This window comes from Ovis canadensis, chromosome 4, assembly GCF_042477335.2.
Source record: "Ovis canadensis isolate MfBH-ARS-UI-01 breed Bighorn chromosome 4, ARS-UI_OviCan_v2, whole genome shotgun sequence".
NCBI classification, from domain to species: domain Eukaryota; kingdom Metazoa; phylum Chordata; class Mammalia; order Artiodactyla; family Bovidae; genus Ovis; species Ovis canadensis.
The window spans coordinates 33,726,413-33,754,236 of record NC_091248.1 but is presented as its reverse complement, the minus strand read 5'-3'; the positions used below and the strand labels follow the sequence as shown (position 1 = coordinate 33,754,236).

At 33.4% G+C, this 27,824-nt stretch overlaps 1 protein-coding gene across 5 annotated transcripts in view; it reads right to left on the bottom strand.

Annotated features, from left to right (window-relative positions):
* The window catches only part of PHF14 (PHD finger protein 14), a 238,970-nt gene that overhangs the window by 91,651 nt on the left and 119,495 nt on the right, over positions 1-27,824 (bottom strand). For all 5 annotated transcript variants that reach the window (XM_069586619.1, XM_069586621.1, XM_069586622.1 and 2 more), the window contains exon 17: positions 5,867-5,984. In XM_069586619.1, coding sequence (XP_069442720.1) covers positions 5,867-5,984 — 118 coding nt within the window. The remainder of the gene's footprint in view (positions 1-5,866; positions 5,985-27,824) is intronic.

Sequence of the window (27,824 nt, the reverse complement as noted above, 5' to 3'; positions counted from 1 at the left end):
CCACACCAGTTTTAATTCTCAGACTTTTAGTAAGTCTACAAACTACCAGATTTGTTCTATGGGATTCTAATTTAGGATACTACGTAAACAACTTTTCTCTAGACTTTACGTAAGCGTATCAATAAAAAGGAAAATCAAAACTCAGGAAAGTTTGATAAAACATATTGTTATAACCACTAACATCATACAAGTTCTAGAGAAGAAGAATTCAGAAGATGAATACTGAATTAAGATGGTTAAGTGGTATAAGTTTTACCCAAAAATGACTTCTCTGTCAACCATGCTAAATTTAGAAACTTAAAAATCTAACCTAATGCCAAATAAAATCCCAGAGGTCAAATGAATAGTAAAAATATTAAAAAGTCCTCTTTTATGGGTCAGTTATACAATTCAAATTTAGAAGAACTTTAAAGGATAACTCATTTTAATTTTATATTTTTCATAAATCTTCATAATACATAAAGCTCAGACATTCAATTTCCAATATCACCAGGTTCAATTAAATGTGCTTGTTTAATGTATTGTGGCAAGATACTCCTTGGAGAGATTGTTCTGTGCAGTTCTTAAAAGAATCAAAATTCACAATGACTATTTTATTTGCTAATAAATATTCAATATGTCATTTTGACACAAGAATTTCAGTTATATAATTCTACCTGCTCAATGCAAAAAAAAAAAAAAAGGAAAATGAAAATGAAACAAAAATTATAAAAAAGCATACTTCCCTACTCAGGGATTTCTAACACAAATGATTATCAATAAGTACTGCACTTGCCTGAGCTAGTGTGTCATGAATTTGTAGTTCCAGAAAATCTTCCATATGGATTTAGATGAGATTTTCATGCATATGAATTCAACTCATTACCACTAAAAAGAGTACCAGAAAGATGAAAGAAGAGTGAAGCAAATGGAAGTCGCAAGCTAAGACAGCTCATTTTGTAGTGTTCAGGTAATGATCTGTCATGTATACCCTTTGGCTTTTCAGAAAACACAGCATGAACAGGGATGAAAAGCTAGAATCATAACTGGCACAGTCACTGTAAAATATATGACGTATTTAAATCCTCAGTGGCACTTGTGAATATATATCACTTCTATAAATATTCTTTCAAAAGGATTTTATTCATGTCCATTTAACCAAATCAAAATATCCTCATTTGGGGTGTTTTAGCACAGAGCAGTTGTTGAGATCTATATCAAGTATACCCTAAAAAAGAGAGACTAGTTAATTGTGCCCTATATTAACGTGGAATAAGAGGGAGAGGGCTCAAATAAATACAATTAGAAATGAAAAAGAAGTTACAATGGATACCCGTAAGCAACTATATGCTAATAAAATGGACAACCTAGCAGAAATGGACAAATTCTCATAAAGGTACAATCTCCTAAGACTAAACCAGGAAGAAACAGAAAACAAAAATATGAACAGGCCCATCATAAATACTGATATTGAAATTGCCATTAAAAAACTGCCAACAGACAAGTCATAGACCCGATGGCTTCATGGATGAATTCTATCAAACGTTTCAATAAGAATTAACCTATCCTTCTGAAACTCTTTCAGAAAATTGCAGAGGAAGGAACACTCCCAAACTCATTCTAGGAGGCCATCATTACCCTGATACCAAAACTGGACAGAGATATCACACACACAAAAAAATTACAGACCAATATCACTGATGAACATAGATGCAAAACTCCTCAACAAAATACTAGCAAACCAAATGCAACAATACATTAAAAGGATCATACACCGTATACCATGATCAAGTAGGATTTATCCCGAGGATGCAAGGATTTTTCAATATCTGCAAATCAATCCATGTGAATACCACATCAACAAATTTAAGAATAAAAGCAATAACAGTAGAGAAAAGGAACAAAGAAAAACTGGCGATATATTTAAGGAAACACCTATACAAGATTCTGTGACTAGCAAATGTATAAGCTAGTCCTTGTACAAGCAAGTGACTGACTGTCTATTTGGGACAGGATGAAGAAAACCTGAAGATGAATCCAGGTATTTGGCTAGGGAGAATGGATGAAAGTAAGGATGGAAGAAAAAATGAAAGATGGGTGAGGTAGAGGAGTAAGAACAAAATGCATTGACTTTCCAGGCATACAGCATTCAATGGCAACAGTATTTTCACAACATAGCAAAGCACAACGGGAAAAACCTAATGCTGGTGATCGGTAGGAATGAACTAGCCCCACTGAATACAAACACGTCACATTGTCTTGGATAGCTACTGCCTTAGTTGAGTATCTTTGAAGCACAGTCTGTAGAAGAAAATGTTTTGTGCATGTGTTTGTATGTATGTGTATAGATTTGTCTCTCTACGTGTGTTACATGTAACATTTATATCTGAGCTCATGTAGCTGGTCATTTTTCATGAAACCTAGTGATTACCTATGGGCTTCCCTGGTGGCAGACAGTAAGGAATCTGCCTGCAATGAGGGAAACCGGGGTGTGATCCCTGGGTCGGGAAGATCCCTTGGAGAAGGAAATCGCACCCTACTCAGTATTCTTGCCTGGAGAATCCCATGGACAGAGGAGCCTGGCAGGTTATAGTCCATGCGGTCGCAAAGAGTCGGACACGACTGAAGCCACTTAGCAGCAACAGTAACCTAGATATGAAGGATTGATAAGGCAGAGACAGTCTTGTACTTTGTGGGTTTGGATAGAATAAAAATAATTTTATATACAAATATTGAATCATTATGTTGTTTATCTGAAACTAACATAATGTAAGTCAATTATATCTCAGTTAAAAAGTCATTCTGTTAGGTAAATTGTTATTAAATCAATATCATTAATTATATATTATTATTAATTTAATATACTTAGGTATATTTTATCTTTCATGAGCTAGAACTTTATATCATGGGTTGAGATATGTTGAATCTTGTTAGACTTTTGTGTTTACAAAATTTCATTTCTGTGAAAGTGAAATTAAAAGCAATACGCAGGATTAGTGACAGAAGATTTTTGCTCTCACAAAGCTTATGGAAAAAGAAAACCCATCACTTCAAAGACAAAGTCATATATAAATACATTACGCTGCTCAGAGTATGAATGGCAGTATTTTAGAGCTTCTACTAGTACGCAAAATTTAGAGATAATGTTTTAACAGTTAAATAATGTTTAAAGCACAATGCATTTTCAAGCACATTTTCAACTACACACCCATACCTTATACAATAATTTATTACACTGGAGTCAAATGTTTATAATAAAGTTAAGACTTCTTGGATTAATAATCCTGACTATCATATATACATATTTATGGCTATTAACAATTTTATATTCACTTGCCTCCACCTAAATTTATTGCAACTGATTCCTTTCTCCTGGCAATAACTATTTCTACCTTAGCTTTTAATATCATTATAATATATGAACATGGCAAATATACCTAGTATTACCGAAAAAATATCATTCCACCAAAGCCAACAGAGGATAATAAAGGACAAACAAAACGTATTAACTTTTATTCTGGATTTCTTTTAGGCTCCCAAATGATACTAATTTCTTGACAGATGTTAATATACTGCTTTCTTAATTTAAGCGTTTCTGCAGCAATTTACTGAATTGTAAACCTGACATTATCAATGTTTTCTTCTTGGAACCCAATAATAGTCAACACCTTACAAGAGAAAATGTAAACAGAAATTTACTACCTGCTGGTCAGGAATGAAAGTTTTCAAAGTGAGCAAAACAGAGTTGATTTAACACAAGTATCCAAAGGAAAGAATTAAGCTTCCCTGGAGGTACTAGTGGTAAAGAACCTTCCTGCCAGTGCAGGAGACCTGAGAGATGCTGGTTCCATCCCTGGGTTGGGTAGATCCCCTGGAGAAGGGTATGGCAACCCATTCCAGTATTCTTGGTAGGAGAATTCCATGGACAGAGGCTAAAGTCCATGAGATTCCAATAGAGTTAGACACGACTGAGCAACAAACGTTAATACAACTTTCAGCTTAACTATTATATGGCTTAATTTTTCACAGGAAAAAAGTATATAATATTCATCTTGATATGATAAAAATATAAATCCATTTCACTGCTGTAATTCTCATAGTAAACTGCTGTGACATTCAGCAGTGAGATACCATATTTAGATGAAAGTTTGAAAATGCTGGCTGTTTACATCTGGTATTCATTCAATCACAGGTCAGAGTACAGCAAGTACAATGCAACTTTTCTAACAATGTATCTTACTAATAGATTTCCATTCAGAGTTCAAAGACCTTATTCTCTCAAACAGAGCGAAAAACAAAATATGGGAACAACTCAATGGCTACTGGCATGCGCCTACTGCATTTACAAAATATTCGTTTTATATATTCCTAACATATGCGAAATACATCCCCTTGCATTTCCAATGTTCATTAATAAAGTTACTACATAACTTAACAAAGGCACTCTGGATTTAATACAATGCTATATAATTAGGGTAGCATAAAACATTTTTAAAAGAATGTATAGAAAAAGATTTATTCATAAAATGCCATAAATGTTTTTTCAAAAATTGCTTTCCTAATTGCTTTTTGAGGGTAGAAGAAAATCCCAAACAAAAAACACACTTAGAAAAATTACATCACAAAGAGTCCCAGTCCCATAAGATGATTATTTAAAATCTACATTACACTATTATTTTTTCATTTAAATATAATTTCTAGAAGGCATTTTTAAATTATGTAATAAAATATTTTGATATTAAATATGCTCCATCTTAAACATGGGTCTTAATAGTTGGAAAATTATTCTTGATATCATACAGTTTAAAATCTTGAGTAAAAAAGCTTGATTAAGTAAATAAAATGCATAATATTCTATTTTAATAATCATTATATACAATATATAAAATTTTAATAAATTTCATTGTTTGAGAAAACAATAAAGAGTTTTTTTCCCTATAGTCAAATGCTTTTCTGTAATTTTTAATACAAAACTTTTACAGATGGTATCTGTGGTAAGCTTGAGCAAATCATTTTAACTGACAAAATAAGCATTTTTGATTCCATAATCAGACAGTAATTCAGGGTCAATTTTAATTCACCCTAAGAAAAACAAATGCACTGAAGTGGCATTTAGGAAAGATGGCTTGAAGTTCATATTACAATAGACAGTCAGCTTTGCTGTCTATTTAAAAGAAGAATAATTTGTTTAACCTAATTGTATTGTCTTAGTTCAAATCTATTCAATGTATCTGTCAAGTGAGTCAAAGCATCAGGAGTCCAGCTATTCACTCACACATTTTAAATAAAACACATAGTTATCTTAAAACGCTGATCACCACAATGAAAGGTTTGAGCTACCAGAGAAGTCTAAGGTTATAATACTGATATTCAAAAGATATAATTTCAATAGTTTATTTTCAGAGATAAACTATGAAACAAATTTATTAGGTATTTCATCCTTTCTACTTATCTAAAATAATTATCATAGAAAATTTTAGTATATAAAAACTAGTTTTCTCAAAGAACACACATTATAAAAATTCATAATATATTGATTATATATTAAGATGGGTCATCTATAAAATCAAATTGGGTTTTATTGGTTATTCCCTAGGGGTGGTAAATAGCAGACGATGACAAGTTTTGGTTACTAGATAACTATTTAACATGCTACACAGCACAGCTAAAATATTTCATAGAGAAAATTTATATACTTCAGTAGAGTTCTTTACTCTTTAAGGGCAATAAAATCACCAAAGCAGTATTTTCTTAAAGTGCATCAGATTAAAATGTTGGTCCTTCATATACCAATTATTTTTAAACTGAGGAAGCTGATGGTGAGATGTAGAAAAGCTATCAAAATAAACAGAAACAAGACTTTTTCTTATAGGTTTTCCCCCCTTACCTTAGAAGATGAAGAATCACACTCCTGACATATCCATCCATAGCCTGTTTGTTTAGGAGATTTTTTCAAAGGAGGATCCAAACAACCAAAATGGTAGCACAGTCTGCATTCATCACACCTGCAGGGTAAACAGATTTATGGTGTATCTAAATAATATTAAAAAACACCTTTTTCAGAAAACAAAAAACCAGTAAACTACTATATATTTCAACTGTAACACTGTTAATTCTATCCTTAGCTGACAAGATTACTGAATTAATGTTTATGAAAAAGACAATCTAAACCTGAAATAAATGTTTTAGGAAAAATAAAATACCAAAACAAAATTAACAAACAAAACAAATATCATTTAGAACACACTGAAGATAGAAATGTTAAGACCATAGGAATAAATTTATGTGTATAGCCATGTTTTCAAAACTAATATTAACATTTTCAATTTTGAACTTTAATAATAATCACTTGCCTATTAGTTTTAAAATATTTAATAAGATACATATAATTAAGACTGAATTGAATCTAATACATTATGATTGTTTTAAAAAAACTTAAAATCTAATGAATTCTACTAGGCCACACTAAGCTTAATTCTATACGATTTGTGTATCTCATCACTCTCCAAGTTAAGGTAGATTCTAGAAACAATTTCTAATGTTTGCAACATGCTAACATAATCTATAGCAAATAAAAACCATACTCAGAATTTTATGTTATTTTCTAAAATACAAATTTTCTCAAAAATTTACCTGCCACTTTCAGTGCATTTGGGTTGCAAAAGTACCTCCTAAGTACATTTTAAAGCTTATTAACAAATGTTTTGATAGTGTCTTTGCCACCTATGAGGTACAAAATCTAAGAAAACTACCATACCTATTCTTCGTTTCAGACAATCTCATCCTGCTGACAATGAAGAAAGATCTGTATTATTTCAGTGTTTTTCAAAATGAATTTTGCATCAGTTGGAATAACAAGATGAAAATTTAACAACAAATAACAAAGCTGTATATATTTTATAGAAAGGATTATATTCCTCATTTTGTGTTCCTTTTTTTAAGTTAAAAAAATAATACTTTCTCCAAACCAATCTGTCACATTCTCAATGTATAAGTTACCCTTACTGATTTAAAACATAAAAAGTTGAGGAATTTATAACTAGGAAAGCAAAGAGGATATTTCATAGACAACATATTTAAGTAATATGCTACTTAAATAAAGTACAAAATAACTATTCAATAACTTTTGTTAGAAAAAAAGGGGAAGGAGTTACTATGATAAACAACATGCAAAGGAAAGCAATTTATTTTCACAATAAAGGGAACTGTAAATTTACATTTATAGTAAAAATTTCATATCATTCTACAAAACCTAATCTCCCATTTCAGGAATCAAGAGTTTCAAAAAATTTAGCAAATTAGCTAAGCTATTCAGGTATAAAGAAGTCTAAAACAAAATACTATGTCCTAAGTTTATGTATGCATTCCTCTACAACTTTCTTCTTATAAACCTAACAAACTTCAGTACTTTCCCAAAAACCTTTGCTTAGACTCAAGAGATGGACTTGAATAAAAATGTTTATTATAATAATTTTAGCTATACAAAAAATCAAATCAAATGGAATAATAAATGGTACTGTATTTGTTGTGCCAGAATTACATAACTATCCAAAATATATTTAACAGTAGTTAAAATGTTTAAGTGCCTATTTTTCTATTATTAAGAAAATGTAATAGATAATAAATAGCTAACATCAAACATTACATCAAACTAAATGGCAAGCCTGTACAATTTTATGTTCTTCTCAATTGAACTTATTTACCTTTCAGTAGTTAAGGTTCCAGTTACATCAAACACATACAGGACCCTTCAGAGTATAAGCATTTCTGAGTTATGAGAAGCTAGAGATTTCTAGATGGCTAAGAGTGTACTCCTTCAAGCACGGAAACTATTTATTTCAGTCATCTTCAATGCGAAATTTAAGAATCACATTCTTTGCTTCATCAAGAAAAATCTGTTAGATATGGTTTACTCTCTCTTTGTCATCCCTGGGTCACAAACACGAGTAACAGATACTGCTACATGTCTAACAGTTGTGCCAGACTTTTGTGTCTGGAAATGAGTATCATCAGTCTGCCATACTGTCTGAATTGTTGTATTCCACTATTTTAGGTCCTCACTTGCTTGAAAAATATCAGTCACTACTTTTCTGATATTGGCAGTGTTACTTGTTTAAGTAGCATCTCCCCAACAATAATTCATTGTGGATTCAGAAAACAGATCACTCAAATCTGTGTAAATTGATAGTTAAAAGAGCATGGAAATGAGAGCTGCTAAGTACATGGGCTCAATTTTGGTTAACTATAGTCTTTTTTGCTTAATTTAGGTTTTTTAAAGCAAGTTTAGATTGCCGATAATCTAGGCTTTTGATAGTGAAGAGTTATAGTATTAATGTTTTCCTAGTTCATATTAAATTACAACCTAACTACTGTATCTTTACAAGTCCATGCCATAGTAAACTTGCAAATTATGATTTCTAGTGTACAACTAGAATCAAATACTATATGAATACAGAGGTAAATCATAATTTATTACCTTTTACCTTCATGTACACCTTCATGGTGTACGAATATAAAGATGTGTATATACACAGATATTTCAATCTAATAATTGTTTCCTGAGTGGCTCAGATGGTAAAGCGTCCACCTGCAATGTGGGAGACACGGGCTTGATCCCTGGGTCAGGAAGATCCCTGGGAGAAGGAAATGGCAACGCACCCCAGAACTCCTGCCTGGAAAATTCCATGGACTGAGGAGCCTGGTAGGCTACAGTCTATGGGGTCGCAAAGAGTCAGACACGACTGAGCGACTTCACTTTCAGTTTCTTTCTTTCAATCTAATAAATTAAGAACAAGTTTGTGACACTGAAGTAGTTCAGATTTGCAGCTGATTTCAATTAATTGTAAACTCAAGCTATCTTTCAGCTCAATAAAAAATGCAAAAGGAAAGGATTTTATATGGTAGATTTGTTATAAGATGATATTGAGTAGATGCTATTTGGAAATGACCCAATCCTTACTGACTCCTTCATTAATTATACTTTTTAGAATGGCTTAGTCTACATACAGAACAAATGTATTAGTGTTGGGTTCAAGAGGAAAGGAGGAACTTACTTGTTAGAATCAGGGGGTGATATGGGAATTCTCTGAAGTTATAGCTCACTCACTAGTAAGTAAAAACTGCAATTCAAAGACTAAGTATTAATAGCAAAAAGAAGCAGTTAATACACTTAGGAACTCCCAAAATTCAGGAGAGGCAAACAGAAATAACCCAATCTTGAAATCATAACTATTAATTAATAAGTATAAGTGCTTTCTAAAATGACTAAAATTATTTCCATGCAGAAAAAAATATATTTGTTCTATACTAAACTATTTAATTGAAAATATCTATAGCTTCATGTGCTGGTAACAAAAATATCCTGAGTGATACAAGGGAACTCCAGTAGAATTTGTAAGAATTACTTCACCATAAACAAATGTAAGAGATACCATTAAGAATCCTAGAAATCAAAGAACAATTTAGATGGTAAAAATGGTGAATTACTTATTTCACGCGCACACATACCACTTTGTTAACTTTGGCAAATTTTGTCAGCCAACAAATTATGGCTTAGGTTACAAATTTAGATCATTTTAAAAACTCAAAAATCAGCGACTTGTAAAGATCTGCGATCATTCCGCTACCAAAAAACTGAAATAGAGTTGAAATAATTACTGATCCAATTACTATGACTGCTACATCTAATTCTGACATATACTTGGAAATACATAACTGTAACACATAATATGGAACATATTTATCAAAATAATAAATACTATGAAAAAAGCAGTCATTGACCCACAAAAGCATACTGATATAACACAATATACTTTATTAAATAACACAAATGTGTCTATGTTAAAAAAACAGACTAGTATACCAATGGCACATATATTAAATGCGAAGACAATGTCTTAAAATAGCAAAAGATAATATAAAACTAACGTATAAAGAAACACAATGTTTTTTTTTAATAAAATGCAAACTGGATGCCTAAAGAATATCCTTGAAACATCTAATAAACTTGTACACATTAACATATTATAGGACATTCTAAAATTACAATTTTAAATGAGATAAAATAAATCCCATTTATAATAAAAGGAAACCTGATTGATTAATTAGATTCTTACTAAATACAACTTCCTACCCATCAGATTCATAATGGATACAGATTTAAACAATAAAGCAGCTATATGTATATAGTCTTTTACACATTCATCTAACAAAATACAGTGACCAAATAAACATAGTTCTATACGTATTTAAAATACTTACTTAGCATACGGTTAAGTATAGCACCCTAGACAAAGAAGAGGAAGAAAATGATTTATGTTCATATGTCCTGTGATCCATAGAAGCAATCAATCATGTGTTTGTCTGATTACTGAGAATATGCATATAAGTAAAAAGAAACATTTCTATCTACACCTAAGAGACAGGCTAGTGTTGCAAAGGGTTTCTTAAACTCCCTTAATTTCCAATTGATAATTTTATTGGGAAAGTACACTAAGTAACTACTTTTTAACCAAAATAAGTTAAGTGTACCTCATGTATATATATATATATATATATATATATAATTTATAGCTAGATGATCAGCTAAATTTCAGGAAGAACAGAAATCCACAACATGGGACTTGAAAAGTGATGTACATGTATTATAACTAGGATGATCCATAATCATAGCTATTTTTTACGTCAATGAACGTTTGATAGATCCCTTTCAAGTCTATACGGAGTAAAACAAAACTGACTCTGACAATGTACACTATTACATTGGTTCACTTATAAAAAGAAACACACACAATTAAGTATCAAGAGAACTGTGGGTTGGATTTTCTTCCTTTTTCATCACTTCTATGTAAAAATTCTATATAAGAATAATCAAAAGAATTGTATTTGAATATAAGATTACTTACATAAAATCTTACTAGCAGTTAGAACACCTACACAAAGGTATTATTAACCAGTAGTAATAGACTCTTTTATTGAACGGTAGCCAATTATTTCAATTATTCATTTTAGCAGATGGAGAAAATGCAGGTTTGTGTCCCATGAGTTAAATCACCTCTAAAATAACACAAGCTTGCACGAAATTCTGCATTCTACCAATATTAGAATAACACTTAATATCAATAAAGGCAAACTTTATTCCTTTTTACAACACTTTTAGTGCAAATAACCTATATGAGCATTTTCTAAATAATTAGAAAACATCTATTATAACATATTTCACATATAATGACTAATATGGAGTTCTTGAACATATTTTTATTAATGCCACTACAGACTTCCATCACATGCAATAATGAATGAATGAGTGGTAGGAAACACAAAAATATCCTTTACACATTTAAGTATATTAATTGGAAAAAACATTTGGATAATTATTAAAATCCAAATTCATTTTTAATTTCACTTAAATAATGGGGTTAATTCAGCTTGCTACATCTGCATCAGCCAAGTTATAAGATTAAAAGTGAAAGGAAAAAAATAAAACATGAAACAAAAAAGTTCATATGAAAATGCACAATAAGGTCAAGTTCCTCTTCACAGCACGAGAGAACGATGAGACATTTTCATACCTGAAACACGTCTGCTTCGTTCTGTAATAAACTGATCTCCATCTGCTCATGCCCTTGGAAATCTTTCAGCAGTAAAACCTGCTGTGCTCAAGTCCCACATAACTTTGTATTTCCCTGCTCATAATTAACTAATTATTCTCTAATCAATAGTGTAGATCTTGATTTTACAACGTATATTAGATAAATGACATAATGGCTGGAGGTCAATCTCATTTTATTTACAAAGCCCAGCATGAGCATCCAACTTCATTATATCTTATGTACCTGAACAGCAGTGAATCTTATCAGCAGGCCTACAGAAAGTCTTAAGATTGAGTACTGGGACAAAGAGGCCTACATTTTTATTAAATTAAAAAAAAAAAAAAGAAGCATTTGCAAAGCATGTCCAGATCAGAAATATTTTTAATCACAATCCTTAGTGTTATGTAAACTGACAAAGTGCTGACTCAGACAAGTAGGAAAAAATTTCTGCCTTCATATATCATGTAACTCTAAAGCTGAGTCTCTTAAACAAGTTTTAATTGTTGAAATGATTCCAGAAAATTTAAAGAAAAATTAATGATGTCAATATATCATTCTGCTGCAGAGTCCTTCTGAATTCCTTGAAAAGATTTTTGAAAATATTCCCATACTGAGAAACAAGTGAAGCAGTGTTAAGTTTTGTCAAATAACGAATATTAAGCGTTTAAAAATAGTGATCTCTTTAAGTGTATGATGTAAAAACAGGGAAATAGGATAGTGACTGTGAATATTCTTATTATTTGTTAGTAATCAATCTATTTTTACTATTAAAAATGCAAAATCAGATAAACACTCAAACACATGAATAACAATGATATATAAATGATAAAAAATTTCATTTACAAACTTAAAATGGATAAAGGTTAAGGCTAATTTCCACTTTCATGTTAAACATAATCCTAATTTCAAATTTTAACAAAGTTCTATGGACAAAGCCTATGTGCCTTGATTCATTTCTGTGCCTAAAATACTGCGATCTCCATAACAGGTATAAAATAAACACCTATTTAATTGAACTTATGTATAATAAAGAAGTTATACTGAATGTGTTGTAAATAGAATTACCAGAATCTCTTTTACCTAGAAATAAATATTTTTGAAAATTTAAGGGCCCTTTAATGAGATTAAAGCCACATACAATCAATTGATGTCAAGCACAACACCATGATTCTTTTAAAAAATACTATATACAAACGGTTGTCAAAGGATGTCCCTGGCCAGCAGCAGCATCATCACTTGGGAACTTGTTAGAAAAGAAAGTTTTCTGGCCTCATCTCAGAGCCACTTAATCAGGAACTGCATGGAGAAGGAGGAGGGAGTAAAATGCAGAGGACTAAAAGAAGACGGGTGGTATGTGAGCAATCTGCTTTTAAACAAACTCTCCCTGTGATTCTGATGTCCTACAAAGTTTCAGAACCACCGCTATATACTGTCATGTCATTCTTCTTGTATCTCAGAGTTATTTATTTTACCCCTTGATATTTCAGTATTTTTTTCCTTTCCCTATTATGAGACAATGAACCATCATTCACTTGTTTGGCTGTTTTCTCTTATATATGTCTGTAAAATATGAACAGTTTAGTGTATATGTCCTTAAGTACACACTAATATCTCCTTTGAATAACAACTGGACCAATTTCAGAAAAGGGTTAATTCTGTTCCCTGGAAATATAAGAGTCTCTAGGAGATTATTAGGAGAAAGTGTTTTATCCTATTCTATTCGAAAGTTCTACTCCAAATACAGGTTTGTAGGAAGAATGATCTTATGAATTCTGTGTTTTACATTTTTATATTTATATTTGTGATCTGTGACCAAGATTCTTAGAGCTAGCACCAAATATGGAACAGGTTATCTACCACAGAAGTATAAAGTAAGACAGAGAATGAAGACAATATGTTATTACAAACAGAAAAAGGTGGAAAGGATTTTGATAGACTGACATCAAAAGCATAAGACTTATTAATTATTTTTTCAAAATAAAAAGTCTAAAATAAAATGACCATTAGTAATTTCTCATCATATATCAAAGGAGGATCAGGTCCCAATGCATTAGCAATTCCTTTTTTAAGGAAATGGAAATCTGCCATTTTTCTTAAAATCAGCTAAAATTCAGCAACAGTAATCATTACCAACTTTTTCTTAAGATTATATAGCAATAAATAGTGAGTCCTTCTCCTAAGGAAAAAAAAAGCCTACTGGTTTTGCTACAGGTTACTAATATTTTTCCTCCAATGTTACAAGGTCTTTCAATAAGTTGATGATCTCAGTTTATACATATTTTATATACATTCTACTTTTATTACATATCCAATAATTATGGTTCCTTAGTATAACTATAGATTACTAGCATATAGCAACTTTATACTGACACTTGCTTTTGATTATCTATAACATTTCCTACTCTATTCCTAATGTTTAAACTATTTTCAATTGCCACTATACCTGAAAAGATGTCCCAAACCACATCTATAAATCAGGTAATTCCAAGAGACGTGTTGACAATTTACATGTAAATATGCATTTCAATTTCAGCAAAGAGTCTCTTCTAAATCAGTTCAAGATGAAGTGATGAAATATTCAACATATTTCTGTCGTTGACTTAAAACTGGATCATTAAAGCTTGAAGATCAAATTTTAATTCTGCAAACCTTTGGAAAGATACAGATGTTGATGAAGATCTTTCATTTGGCAGGTTGTATAGTCAATAAGCTTTGTATCTCTCTCCTTATTTTGTAACCTCATATTTACGTTTGAGAAAAGTAAAATTAAACCGAACAGAGAAAGTTTGTATTAAGTCAGTGAAGACTCAGTAAGTTTGGTTACTAAAAATATCTAGAGATCAACACGGATATATCTTATTTATTTAAAATCTGAAGTTGTAAAAACTGCATGCTAATAATACTAGTGCTTTCATACTAGAACTAATGAGTCAAAACTAGAATGGCATATTCTTTCACAAGTTTTCATTTTCGCTGAATTATTATAAATAAAAGTAACATTTAATATAGTCTACAGTTGTTTCCCAATGTAGCATTTCATATATGAATATATGTATTAGCTGGATGAAACAGAACAGCAGACTAGTGGAATGCATTGTCTTTCTTATTTGATACTAGATTTGTTCAACAACAATGAGTAGCACATTGCATGTAAGTCCCACAGGCTTCCACACTCTTTAGTAAGTCCAAACACTGTATATCATTTGCCAAAAAAGCAAGAGGGGAAGACATTACTTAATGGACAATTCTGACAAGACATTATCTAGTAGTTTTCAACAATGTACATATCAAATGTTTCTGATTTTAAAAAAAAGTTGGAGGGAAAAAAAAGAGAAAAAAAAATCCATAGAGGCAAAGTAATTGCCTTGTCAGTCCAAGTAACAAATCAATCAATTACATTCTATTCAAACCTGACAAGCAAAGGCAACTTTTTGCAGTGATAAGCTTATGGGAAGGACAAGATAGCTGTTCTCCTTTACTTTATGTACTCTATTGAGAGGGTAATCCACATTTTAAAAATCACACTTATAAAAGAGGTTTCCAGGATTGCCTCCGAGGATGAGCTGTGGCAGAGTTGGGTCTCATGAAGGGTATCTACACAGTAAAGTGATAAGAAAAGAACATTAACATTTAAAGATCACAGCAGATCTGCACTATGTCTTATGAAACACTAAAAATAACCATGGTAGATTCAAATAACATATGATCTGGTCCAAAGAGACAGATGCCCTGAATCTAAATGCCATGATCTTGCAAAGGTTTTTACTAGTTAAACTGGAACTATTCTATCATTAGAAACACTGAGTAGCCTCTTGTATTACTCTTATTACTTGTAGTTGTCAAAATAAACCTTACTAACCAAAAAAAGAAAGCATAAAAATGATGAGGGGCTTGCATTTATACAAGCAAATATGTAGTTCAATCAATAAATGTTTTAAAAATAGCAGTTTGGTATTTTCTCATCAAATATAGCAATAATGATTGAGAAAGCATGCAACTATGCTAAAAACAAGTACACGTAATCAGTACAGTACAGGACTGGTTCTACTCAAGTAGAGCGTCTCAGGGAAGAAATTTTCAGATGATTCTTACTCCCCGGGCTTCCACTGCCTCTTTTATAAAAGACTACATTGGAAATGCTTTGTTACAATTATGAAAAGTATATCCCCAACTAGCTATTTGAGTAGATCTGTACAACAAGTGACAGAATACATGACATTGTAAAGACCTGGTCATTGATTATAAATACACTAATTTTGGCCAAATTTCAAAAGTCATTCATTTGTATTTATTTTCAAAACTTTCATCGTTTCTTGTATTTACTTCCCTATCAATAAATTTTCTGAGTAGTTTTAGATGCCTAGCAATTTGAGGTAACTTTTTTGATTGTGGTAAACAAAATTTTATCATTCTCTTCAGATATTTACATCTGTGTATATGAGGTGAAATTGCCAACTAGTCACACATCACAGCAAAAGTTCATTTCAATATTTATTAGAGAGATGTGTTTAATGCTTCTAAGTTCTACTGAGAAAAAGAAAGTGAAAAGTGGCACAATCACAGACAAAGCGCTACTGAAGAACTACCATGTCAAACTGAATAATCTCCAAAGCAAGGAAAAACAAAATTGTACAAGAAAAAAAGAATATAACATGAAACATAGTTTTCAGAGAAACGTACTTATCAACATATGAGAAGTAAACAGAATGAACAGAAGTCACTCACTGAATAACAAGGAAACAGACAGGAAGAGCTGAATTCCCTTGTTGAACAGTCACATGTGCTAACTTTTCTCAGCATTTCAGTCTGCAAGTGATGAGCTTTAAGCACATTCTAAACCTGATATTCTGAGAAATGCTTTGTCAGCAGGTTAAGCACTACTAGATAAGCATAATGCAAGAGGAAGCGACCACATCATTTATCACAGAAGTGCATTTAACTTGAACTTATATGCAAATACAATGGAGACTAGCAGACAACCCAAAGATGTATTTGTACTTAACACTGATAGGAATTTGAAAACAGAAACACTAGATATCATAGAAATCTGCTTTTAATTCTAATTAAATCTAGATTTAACTTTGAAAACACTAAAAAGCTATCACTAATATTCTTCCATTCTAAAATTTCACTTAATTTCCAGAATAAGCAATATGACTTATCCTGTGTGCTACCTTCCTAGGACAGAAGACTAGTGTGGTCTTTTATATCAGAGGTCAAGCCTTGACTTTGTATTCATTCCATGTGCTTCTAATAAGTTTACTTACAAATTAATGTAGAAAAAAAGGGAATCATATATTTTCAAAGGGCTTCCCTGAGGCAAGCTTCTTGTATAGTTGGAATTGCTGACCAAGAAGAAACATCTACTTTTGCCCCAATGAAGGCAAATATGCTAAAGAAGCATTTGTCTGGTCAGCAGTATGCCTAATGATTAGAGCATTCGCAACACATTCAAGACTGACTAAACTCAAAACTAATTCTACTACTTCCTGTTCTACCTATTGTGTGGTCTTGAACAAGTTAAAACTTCTCAGTGTCCTCAGTCATAACCTAGGGGTAAAATGAATATCTGTCTAATGGAGTTGCCTTGAGGATTACATGAGATAAACTATGGAAAACACTAGCACACTGGCCCTTAATAAACTCTATAAACTAATATAAAACTAGATACTCGGCAACTGACGTGAACAATATTAGACTTGTCAAACACTATAGTAGTATGTGTATTGGAAAGGAAGAAACTATTTTCTAATAACAATTTATATAACACAGTTTCAATATATCTTTGGGACAATTTGTACTTCATAGTGCTTAATGTCTCTGTACCTCAGTTATCTAATCTCCAAAATGGAGATGTCCACACCTCATATGATTGCTGTTAAAAATTGAATGAGATAATACATTCAGAGAGCAGAGAAGAGGATCTGGGATATAGTAAGCATTATTTTAACACTAGCATTATTTTAATCTCTAGTTCATAAAGACTTTGGGGTTCAATTATTAATAAAATGTTAAAATATCATTTTCTTATGTATTATTATCTATACTTCAAAATCCATCAGCTCCAACATTCATATCCTATCTACAAATTCTAATTCCAATTACTATGTCTATTCCATATGTCCAAAACTATACAAATCTACACAAACAGCACAAATCAAAACCTTGTTATAAGAGAACAGATGAAACAGGATGTTTGATTAAAAAAAAAGAAAAAGAAAAATCAGAACACAATATAGTTGGTTTCTAACACTAGAAGTTAGATAATGTTTGTTTTATATGATTCTAATGATTGAAACTGTCAAGAAGAGATACCTTAGCTGACTTGGAAAAGGAAACAACCAGTGATCAGCAGCCTCTAGAGGGAATGGGTGACTTATATACTTCTATCCTGGCAGGGGCTCTTTGCCTGTTACTTAAGTAGTGATACTGAGCAGATGACTCAAGTGCCAAATTGACAGTGAGATCCTTTTCAGAACTGTATAGGATTTGTTTTGAAATTACTATGAGTTACAAAATCTGAGAAAAAAATGAGGTTGAGACCTTCATTTTATAGATGAGAAAATGACTATAATGGTAACATAATTCAAGGTCATTCATCTAGCCAGTAGCAGAGCTGTGGGTGTAATACCAGTCTTTCTAAATAATTGAATAACCCCTTTGATGTATAAGTTAACAATATTAACACATTGCAGTAAATAATGAGTATAAAATTACAAAAAATAAATTTTACTGAAAAATAAATGCATGAAATGAGAAATATTTCACTGCTATATATGATAAAAATTATAATGTTTACTACTCTAAAATTGCATACTCCAGAAATACCACACTTCACTATGTAATTAATGGTTACCATGTTCAGGCTTCTGTTTTTTTTGTTTTTGTTTTTTTTTTACAATCTACTTGTCTATAATGCATTTATTTTAGAAAGAAAATTTAAAAATTCAAACACAGATAACAAAAATATTTATAAATCATACTAAGTTACTTGAAGGTTTAATGGTTTAATATAGATTTGAAAATCAATGAATGTCATCATTGAATACTAAATGTGTGAGGCAGGTTAGCCACTTCACATGTCTAATAAAATCATCAAATGAGCTTAGTTATAAAGGAAAAAATATATACTGAATAAACATTTTCTTTTCAACCCAAATTTTATCAGAATACTATTCTAGTAAGAAAGATTCAGTGGCTGCTGGTCTATCTCAATTATCCAATTACAAATATTTTGAACATTAAACATCCCTTTCCCAATTTTTACTAACAGAAGAGCATTCTTAAAAAGAACTTTGAAGTACAGTTTCCTTCACAAGACTCAGTTTATTTTTGAATTTCCTCTTTAGAATCTAATCTCTTCATGATGTATTATAGAGCATCAGTTTGGTTCTAAAGACATTAACCATTGATCATTGTTTTTTATAAAGCTAGGTCTAAGGCACAAAGGCAATATCCTTAGTGTTAGGGATGGCTAAGTAACTCCCAAGAACAGTAGTATAAAGCATTCAATTTTAAATTTTAGACCCTTTTACCCTAAATGATTCAGCAAATGTTCAAGACAACCTTGGAGTGGTGCTATTTGGAGAACAAATAACAACTGGGTTCAGGAGAAAATGAAGAAGCAGGAGAACCTGTGGCCTGCTCAGACAGGGAGGATTCTGGTGGACTTCCTTCAGTGACTGGAGTTCAGGTTTAGGTCATTTAATCAGGCAAGGCATAAACCAGAAAGTTGGAGGAATCAACATATATTAGAGCTAAAGAATGCAGTTATACCAGCTTTACTAGCAATAAAAAACGTGGACAGCCAAGGCAAACAGAGTGGAATCCAAGGAGGCCTCATTGGAAGTGAGAAACACAGACAGGGAAAAAGAGGAAACAATGAAGAAACTCAAGTGTACAGAATAATCTAGTAGAGAACAGTGCAGACATCATAAGCCAGCCAAAAAAATGGGAAAGGAAAGAAATGGAGAGCTTAGTTTAATACACCCCTTTCTTCCTTGCCTCCTCATTTTTGGCTAATTATCTGCTGTAACCACTGGTGTGGACTTATGTCCCCCGAATATGAATCCTTTCCATTTATTTTTCCATCGGTCTAAGTTCGAGGCCCCCAAACTGGTCATTCATCACACAGGCCACCACAATATCAACCTCATAAAAGTACTCTTCTCCCTGTTATCTCCGACCTTCAGTGAATTCCCATTGTGTGTGCTTAAGTGCTTAGTCGCCTCGGTAGTGTCTGACTCTTTTGGGCCCCATGGGCTGCTGCCCACCAGGCTCCTCTGTCCATGGGATTCTCCAGGCAAGAATACTGGAGTGAGTTGCCATGTCCTCCTCCAGGGGATCTTCCCAACCCAGGGATCAAACTCACATCTCTTATGTCTCCTGCATGGGCAGGCAGCTTCTTTACCCTACTCTCAAAATCTTTAGCCTGAATCCAGGCCGCAATCTACCTTCAATCTACATCACAAATGGCTCCAAGGATCCCACTCTATGTCTTTCAATTCACTTCAGTTGCATCTGACTCTGAGACCCACGGACTGCAGCATGCCAGGCCTTCCCGTCCATCACCAACTCCCGGAGTTTACTCAAACTCATGTCCATCGAGTAGGTGATGCCATCCAACCATCTCATCCTCTGTCGTCCCCTTCTCCTCCCACCTCCAATCTTTCCCAGCATCACGGTCTTTTCAAATGAATCTGTTCTTCGTATCAGGTGGCCAAAGTACTGGAGTTTCAGCTTTAACATCAGTCCTTCGGATGAATATTCAGGACTGATTTCCTTTAGGATGGACTGATTGGATCCCCTTGGACTCTCAAGAGTCTTCTCCAACACCACAGTTCAAAAGCATCAATTCTTGGGTGCTCAGCTTTCTTTATAGTCCAACTCTCACACCCATACATGACTACTGGAAAAACCATAGCCTTGACTAGACGGACCTTTGTTGGCAAAGTAATGTCTCTGCTTTTTAATATGCTGTCTAGGTTGGTCATAACTTTCCTTCCAAGGAGTTAGCATCTTTTAATTTCATGGCTGCAGTTGCCATCTGCAGTGATTTTGGAGCCCCCCCCAAAATAAAGTCTGTTATTGTTTCTGTTGTTTCCCCATCTATTTGCCATGGAGTGATGGGACCAGATGCCATGATCTTAGTTTTCTGAACGTTGAGTTTTAAGCCAACTTTTTCACTCTCCTCTTTCACTTACATAAAGAGGCTCTTTGGTTCTTCTTTGCTTTCTGCCATAAGTGTGGTGTCATCTGCATATCTGAGGTCATCGATATTTCTCCCACCAATCTTGATTCCAACTTGTGCTTCATCCAGTCCAGCATTTCTCATGATGTGCTCTATGTCTTTAATCATATTCATTCTCTTCAAGGATCTGGTACCTCCTATCTCAATCTTCTGAAACCTGCTCATACTTCAAGATCCAACTCAAATGTCACCTTCGTTTATATGGAAATTTCTCCCTCATCCTTTTATAAACATCCCCATTCCCATATAAAGTCTTATGCCTTTATATATCTTCCAAATGATAATTTGATGAATAAATGGATTTTAATTTCCTTAATATTAAATAGATTAGAAAATAAATTTGATGAGACTAAACATAAGACTCATTATTAAAAGAACTGGAGGGAAACAGATTCCACAATTTCTTTACAAACAAAAGCTTCAAAAGCACAATCAAAAAATTTTCTTGGTCAGAGTGCTTAATATATTCACTATAAGAAACTCAACTTTCCTTTTTAAGTGATCTACATTTAAAGGCCACTTCACAACAAGGTCCTTGATATAAGCAGGCAATTTTTAAAATTCTTTAATAACTGACTCAAATGAGTAACTGACAAAAGAAATGGGGCTGGAAGACTTCAGTCACTTAAAAAGGAAGTTACTGACATGTAGTTTCTCTTGGATATAACTGAATCCCATTGATTTAGTCTTTCCTAGGCCTATTTTCCTTGTGCAGCGGGGTCTGTGTCCATCTGATTTACTGAGCATCTACAGAGATGACCTAACAAGTTTCATTCAAAGCAGAATTCTTCCTCTAGTTGCTATTATCTGGAGAGAACACACTTAAAGTTACTTTCATGTAGTTCAGTCTATCAATTCTCACAGTATTCAACTGGCTAAATCACACTTAGGACACTTCAGATCATGGGCTTCATGTACTATCTATGCACCAAAAAATGAAACACACACACACACACATGCAGAATGTATGATCAATTTTATACTAAAGTTAAGTCATAATCACTTTTTTAATTGTATAGTTAGAAGGTAATAATTACCTTCACTTTTCTCAAATTTGCCAAAGTATTTTAGGAAAACAGACAAACATTAAGTACCTCGTTAAAAACTGTTTGTGGAGTTCTGATATTCAACTTTTAAGGAAATCATGGAGTATTCAGATAAGGGTCAAAGGAAAGTCATAAGGAATTATATAACTGAAATAGCATATCTGAGAGAAAGGCTGAGGAAACTGAGGTATTCACTTTTTTTTTTCTAAATTTTTCACTTTAATTCACCAAAGAATTAAAATAACCGTATAATAAAACAAAACTCAGATTAAATAACAATGTGCCATTGCCTACATAAATTAAATATCAAAACAAGCAATTTGGGCAAATGAAAGGAGGCACTGAACCCAGTGGTTTAGTCTTAGGTAAAGAATCCCCGACAAGCAGGAGATGCAGGTTTGATCCCTGAGTTGCGAAGAGACCCTGGAGAAGGAAATGGCAACCCACTCCAATATTCTTGCTGGGCAATCTCACTGTTTTAGAAACAAGTAATAAACTCTGGAATTGATAGTTTAATTTCCAGATAATCATAATACATGCAAGGGAACAAAGATCACAAGAAATTTTTTTTTGTCTCTTTAATGTGCAGGGTTTTAAAGGGAAAAAATCCAATTTAACAGTAAATGAATCTTTTGAACACTTATTGTGTTCTAGTTTCTAACTCTAGTTCTACTAACTAATAAATTTAATGTATATAAAAACTGTACTTGATAAAAAATCAAGAAGAAAACAATCTAATTCCAAATCAAACTCTTTTTTTTTTTCGGCCAAGCTGTATGGCTTGCAGGATTTTAGTTTCCTGACCAAGAATTAAACCTGGGCCAGGAAAGCACCAAGTCCTAATCACTGGACTGCCAGGGAATTTCCCAAAATTTAATTCTAAGAGTACTACAGGGTAAGCAATGAGGTGTAAAGGAAGCAATGTTATGTATATTTCACGCACATATGTGCTTATATTTATTTATATAGAAAGTAAGTTATTACTTGCCAGTTAAAAAAAAAACAAAGAGGTTTAATGAGACTTAAAAGTTTGCCCATTGTTAACATGTCTATCTGATATTAATAAATCACACATAGTTACCAAAAATTGTTTTCAGAGATTTTTAAGATGGCCAAACAAACATCAGAATAAGAAGATCTAAGAAGTTTTCAAAGTTAGCAATTTTATATATGGGATATAATACTTCTATAATGTGTGCCAAATTTAAAAAGATGTGACTGCGAAGATTAAAGCTCAAGAAATGCATGAAGAATTAAACTTTTTGTACTATTTACATTCAAGTGACCAGACTAAATCAATAAAATGTCACAAAATAAAGTAGCTACTGTTACAAAAGGGAAATATGGAAACTCAATGACGTACAGTGACACAACACTGCAAAAGACTTAGTAGTTCTAGTAAGTACTTAAACAATGACAAGACTTGTGCAGTTAATCCAGATGGAGTTATAGTCTCCAAAATTAAAATGAACCTAAAATGATCAACAGTCCAGATACTAGAACAAAAGTGTTAAAAAGTATAAACATTTTATTAAAGCTAATAATACTGTTTGTTAGGCATGTAAAGATACAACTGTGCACTATAATAGTGTCTTTATAAAGAGTAGGATTATTATAAGAAGTTAATAACAGAACCTGTAGAAACAGTTTGATAATGAACACTGAAGTCAAGAAGTCTGGGTTCTAAGCCTAACTCACACTAACCAAGTAATCTCTTAAAAACTATCTGTCCAAATAATTACAGAAAGATTACAGTATGCCAAGTTTTATTCTGGCACTTGAGATAAAAGTATAACTCTTCCATTAAATTCACAGTCTGATGGAGGGTCAAGTGAACTGAAGTGTAAGACTCTATACAGGAGAGATTTAATACAAAGTAAAAAGCATTTATTAGCATATAGGCCTGCAACAAATAGTCAATAAAACATATTAGGTAGACAGACTATCTTTGCTTGATTAGTAGGAGAGAGCAGGCTAAGGAAAGGATGAACAAGAGAAAACACCAACAAGATTAAAGCAAGTGTTGCAAAGTAAGTAGGAATTTATCAGGGAGAGAATATGTGGAATAAAATTTGAAGATATACAGAGCAGTTCTTTGAAAGAGTATACCAGAAAAATGTTTTGCTGGCATTTGGCTATACCATTCAAAAACTAAGTGGAGAGTCTGGCTAGAATTAACTTTGGGAGTATTCTGAATTAAAAGAAAGAAGACATCAAAGATGAGATCACCAAGGACTGTGTAGAATGAAAAAAAAGAAATTAAGGTAGAGATGGCCACAATAGGACTATCGAGAGAGATGGACATGAACTTGGGCAAACTGCAGGAGATGGTGAGTGACAGGGAGGCCTGGCGTGCTGCAGTCCATGGGGCTGCAAAGAGTCAGACATGACTCAGAGACTGAACAACAGCAACAATCCAGAGAGACAGGAGAATATCTAAGAGAATGGCATGATTTGAAAGCTAAAGGAAAGGAATCAACTGAGAAATTGAAGATAATTACAGAAGAGTAGGAAATAATCTGGAGAAGGCAATGGCACACCACCCCAGTACTCTTGCCTGGAAAATCCCATGGATGGAGGAGCCTGGTGGGCTGCAGTCCATGGGGTCGCTAAGAGTCAGACACGACTGAGTGACTTCACTTTCACTTTTCACTTTCATGCATTGGAGAAGGAAATGGCAACCCACTCCAGTGTTCTTGCCTGGAGAATCCCAGGGACGGGGGAGCGTGGCGGGCTGCCGTCTATGGGGTCGCACAGAATCGGACACAACTGAAGCGACTTAGCAGCAGCAGCAGCAGCAGGAAATAATCAGTCATGACGAATGGGATCCAGGGGGCACTGGTAGACATGATAGTTTCAGAAGGAAAAGGGAACACTCTTCTACTAGACTGTTATGAAAAGAGAGGAGAGGGTGGTGGAAGACAGAAGCCTATGGACGTAAGTTATAGCTTCCGTGTCAGAAAGTTTAGGGATTTCTGTCTGATGGTTTCTGTTTTCTATGTGAAGCAGGGGACAAGGTCATTTGATAAATATGAAGCAAGAGAAAAGGTAATGAGATAAAGAGCATGAGAAGAATGGAAACAGGTGCTCTCAAAAATGAAAGTTCAAGCTGACTAGGAAAATATGGAAGGACTGCCAGATAACACTGAGGGCCTAATTTATAATAATCAGGTATGTTAAAAAATATATACATATGCACCAATTAGTGATTTATTTATACTCTAGTATACATATACTTCGGAGAAGGCAATGGGACCCCACTCCAGTACTCTTGCCTGGAAAGTCCCATGGACCGAGGAGCCAGGTGGGCTGCAGTCCATGTGGTTGCTAAGAGTCGGACACAACTGAGTGACTTCACTTTCACTTTTCACTTTCATGCATTGGAAAAGGCAATGGCAACCCACTCCAGTGTTCTTGCCTAGAGAATCCCAGGGATAGGGGAGCCTGGTAGGCTGCAGTCCATGGGGTTGGGAAAGAGTCACACAAAACTGAGCGACTTCACTTTCACTTTTCACTTTCATGCATTGGAGGAAATGGCAACCCACTCCAGTGTTCTTGCCTGGAGAATCCCAGGGACGGCAGAGCCTGGTGGGCTGCCATCTATGGGGTCTCACAGAGCTGGACACAACTGAACCAACTTAGCAGCAGCAGCAGCAGCCTTTGTGTGTGTGTAGTCAATTAGGACTGTATTTGAAAGTGTAACACAGAGGAAACCAGTATCAAAAGAGACACGTGTATCCCAATGTCCATCGCAGCACTGTTTATAATGGCCAGGACATGGTAGCAACCTAGATGTCCATCAGCAGACGAATGGATAAGAAAGCTGTGGTACATATACACAATGGAGTATTACTCAGCCATTAAAAAGAATACATCTGAATCAGTTCTAATGAGATGGATGAAACTGGAGCCTATTATACAGAGTGAAGTAAGCCAGAAAGAAAAACACCAATAGCAGTATACTAATGCATATATATGGAATTCAGAAAGATGGTAACGATAACCCTGTATGCAAGACAGCAAAAGACACACAGATGTACAGAACAGTCTATTGGACTCTGTGGGAGAGGGCGAGTGTGGGATGATTTGGGAGAATGGCATTGAACAATGTATATTATCATATGTGAAATGAATTGCCAGTCCAGGTTCAATGCATGATACACGATGCTCGGGGCTGCTGCACTTGGATGACCCAGAGGGATGGGATGGGGAGGGAGGTGGGAGGGGGGTTCAGGATGGGGAACACGTGTACACCCGTGGCGGATTCATGTTGATGTATGGCAAAACCAATACAGTAGTGAAAAGTAATTAGCCTCCAATTAAAATAAATAAATTAAAAATAAATAAAGTGTGAGTAATTTAAAATTTTGTAAAAATTTTTTAATGTTTTACTCACAATCCTACCATACTAAAAAAAAAATAGCATGCTTATTTTTTGCTCCCTTCCAATCTCTAGGTATCTGTTATGTAACAACTGAGGAGCATATACTTATATTCTAAAATAGCTTTCTTCATTCCCATGTAATTATCTTGTAATCTATAAAAGATACATATTTTTTGTTCTACTAGTTTGCTATACTTATCATTCCCCTCCTATACCATGTTTAAGCTGCTTTTATTCTGGGATTTGTGTGTTCTGAGTATGGATAATTTTACTACTATTAATATGGCTATAAATATTCTTTAAATACTTTTCTTTGCATATTTCCTTGTGATAGAATCCAGAGAGGAAGGGTATCATGATGAAACCAAGAGCACATATAAAGCTAGCACAACTAAAATAGGACAAAATTAAATTTTCTTCACCTCAAAACAAAAAAGTAGAATTACATACAAAATATACAATATTTACAATTAGACACTTTAAAATGCCTGAAAATAACAAATACTGTTATTCTTATTAATTGTCAGTGTTTGAATCACTTGACAATTTGTAAAATAGTCATTAGAAAATAGACTATTGTGTGTATACATCTGCGTGTCTATGTAACCAATGCAAATTTCTTTCTAAAGTTAATAACAATGATAATTTTACAAAGTTAAATGTTATACTGAAGGAAGCAAGCAGTATTCTACCAGAAGTTAAAACTTAAAGAATCATTTTCTACAAATAGTAACTACCCTGAATGACTTTAAAGATGTATATTTTATTTTTTTACTTTTGCTTTTGTTTCCATTCAACTTCCAGAAATCATAATTTTCCTAAATTATTCAGTTTCTTTTTTAATTACATATTTAAAATGCTTACCTAACACAGAAAAGAGTGCTAGAATTAGTCTTATAAATGTAACTATGTACATGACACAGGCACACACATACAAATGAAGATATTAACAGGAATGAAATAATCTAGAGATTAATTACCAAATGAGAGGTATAATAAGGGTCAGAGAGGTAGCTTATAAACATAATCCAAGTCAGCAAGAGCCACTGAAAGGATTAACTGCATAGGGAAAGACACCTGGGACACCAATCACTGGAGCAAAACCAAAAACTATGGTACTATACCAAAGTACCTAAAACAAAAAACAAAGCCAACAAAACAAAAAAAAGGCAAAGAAAGAACCTGTGTCTTTTATTGCCATGGAATTACCCCCAAGAAGCCAAATTAGAAATTCTCAAACTGTTAATTTTTTTTCAGATTAATATGGAAAGAAAATCCAGATTGTTACAAATTACAAAATAAAGTACAGTTTTATTTCCTCTAAGTAAGTAAGTAAAGTCACTCAGTCGTGTCTGACTCTTTGTGATCCCGTGGACTGCAGCCCACCAGGCTCCTCAGTCCATGGGATTCTCCAGGCAAGAATACTGGAGTGGGTTGCCATTTCCTTCTCCAGGGGATCTTCCTGACCCAGGGATCGAACCCGGGTCTCCCGCACTGGAGGCAGACGCTTTAACCTCTGAGCCACCAGGGACTGACTAAAATTGTATTATGACCTAGTCAAATTTAACTAAACT